Source organism: Bidens hawaiensis, unplaced genomic scaffold, assembly GCF_021521415.1.
Source record: "Bidens hawaiensis isolate Kalapana, Puna unplaced genomic scaffold, B.hawaiensis_p1.1 tig00039472_1, whole genome shotgun sequence".
NCBI classification, from domain to species: domain Eukaryota; kingdom Viridiplantae; phylum Streptophyta; class Magnoliopsida; order Asterales; family Asteraceae; genus Bidens; species Bidens hawaiensis.
The window spans coordinates 1-2,075 of NW_027496935.1; the positions used below are offsets into that span (position 1 = coordinate 1).

Below are 2,075 nucleotides of genomic sequence, written 5' to 3' on the forward strand. Positions count from 1 at the left end.
GGTTGAGGTTTGCTTGTGAGAAAGCAAAAAGGATTCTCTCGTGTACTACTCAAACATCGATTGAATTGGATGGCTTGTACAAGGGATTGATTTTTCTATAAAATTTTCTCGAGCTAGATTTGAAGAGCTGAACATGGACTCCTTTAAAAAGTGTATCGAGATTTTGGAGACTTGTTTAAGTGATGCTAAGATGAAGAAATCATTTGTAGACCAAGTGATTCTCGTCGGTGGCTCAACTAGGATACCAAAGGTCCAAAATATGCTGCAGGAATATTTCAATGGTAAAGAGCTATGCAAGAGTGTGAACCCTGATGAGGCGGTTGCGTATGGTGCAGCTGCTTTGGCTTCTAAGTTAAATGGTACCACTGAGAAGAGTGTTCAAGATGTGGTTCTACGTGATGTCGCTCCTTTGTCGCTTGGTATAGAAATAGATGTAGAAGTATTTAGTGTTGTTATCCCAAGAAACACTTCAATACCTACAAGTAAGGACAAAGCATACGCTACAAGATATGATAATCAATCCGTCATCGATATCCATGTGTATCAAGGTGAAAGAACCAGATCCAAAGATAATCATTTGTTGGGCAAATTCAGCATCTCCGGAATACCACCTGCTCCGAAAGGGGTATCTAAAGTTATGGTATGCTTTGCAATAGATGTCAATGGTATCCTCACAGTCACCGCCTCAATAATATCTACTGGTAAGATTGAGAAACTCGCAATCACCAATGCGATCGGAAGACTCACCAAAGAGGAGATTGAGAAGATGGTACGTGATGCTGAGGAGTACAAACTTGAGGACCGAGAATTCAAGAAGAAAGCAGAAGCACACAATGCATTAGAGGATTGCGTATACAACATGAAGAACAAGATCAAAGAGGCAAATGTCAAGAAGAGTATTTTGCAGAGAATGAAGAAAGCCATTGATGAAACGACCAAGTGGCTGGAGGACAACCAAGCTGCATCTTTTGCTGAGCTTCACGCTAAGAAGGTACACCTAGAGTTTGTTTGCAAGCCACTCGTTTAGCTTTATGAATTATGATTATGGCTGCAGCATAGTAGAATCTGAGCGTGTGTTTATATATATATCAATGATCGCTAAATAATGGAATGCAAGTAAGTGGATACTTCTATTAAGTGACACATTAGTTGATTGATTAGCATTAATAGATTAGTTTTACCAAGTGGAAAGTGTTGCAGCATCTATGCGAAAAACAGGAGATTAATAGATTCTTTGTCGGATTTTTTTTCTTTGTTCGGACTTCCTTGTTTTTGAATTGTTATTCATATTACATTATTTTATCTTTCTTGTTGGAATTAATAAACTAAAAAAGCTGCACATAAACTGTAAATAAGTTATTTCATCTCAATATCTCATTGCTTTATAATTGTTAGGTATGTTTTTATATATGTTCTATTATTATTATAATTATAGAAGACAGGTCATTAAGAAATGATGTAATTATAGAAGACAGCACAAACCTGCTGAATATGGTTGCTGAAGGAGTCATGTTCGGGGTTTGCGAGTCTAACCCGACAAGAAGTTGAAATTTTGCACCGAACTCGAGAATCATATTAGCCATATATACTCAAACACAACCCATGATTCTGTTACAGAAGTTTGATTATACTGTTTTAACTTTTTATTACTCTAAAATGATAATTTATAACTAAAAAATACAATTTGATAAATTTTTTTATGTTAAACAGGCCAACCCGTGACTCTGCAAATTAATTGAACACGACCAACTTAAACGAAACGAATTTACTAAGCTAAAAGAAACAACTAAAGCCATAGAAACCAAATTTATAGCAATTTTCTTAAAATTTGTATCCTAATAAAAAATAATCTTATCAATTAGGCATGTATTTAAACCTCAATGATAGCATGTTTAAGTTCATTATTTAAATTTTAATTGAAGAACTGAATGAACGTGTGTTTGCTCGTGAAACAATTTAAAGCGTCCGTGTTCATGTTTGTTTATGTCTGTTTATTAGTTCGATAATCAACTAAAATCTAAAGGCTTAAAGATAGTTCTAAAGGGTATATGAATCGACTGATAAGCGGATAGTTC

General features: G+C 35.1%; 1 protein-coding gene across 1 annotated transcript; it reads left to right on the forward strand.

Moving 5' to 3' along the window:
• The first annotated feature begins 92 nt into the window (after positions 1–92).
• Positions 93–1,722, forward strand: LOC143591229 (heat shock cognate 70 kDa protein-like). The gene is made up of 2 exons (XM_077071498.1): positions 93–991; positions 1,711–1,722. Exons 1-2 carry the CDS (start codon positions 134–136, stop codon positions 1,720–1,722), a joined length of 870 nt encoding a protein of 289 aa, XP_076927613.1. The 5' UTR covers positions 93–133.
• Positions 1,723–2,075: the final 353 nt, after the last annotated feature.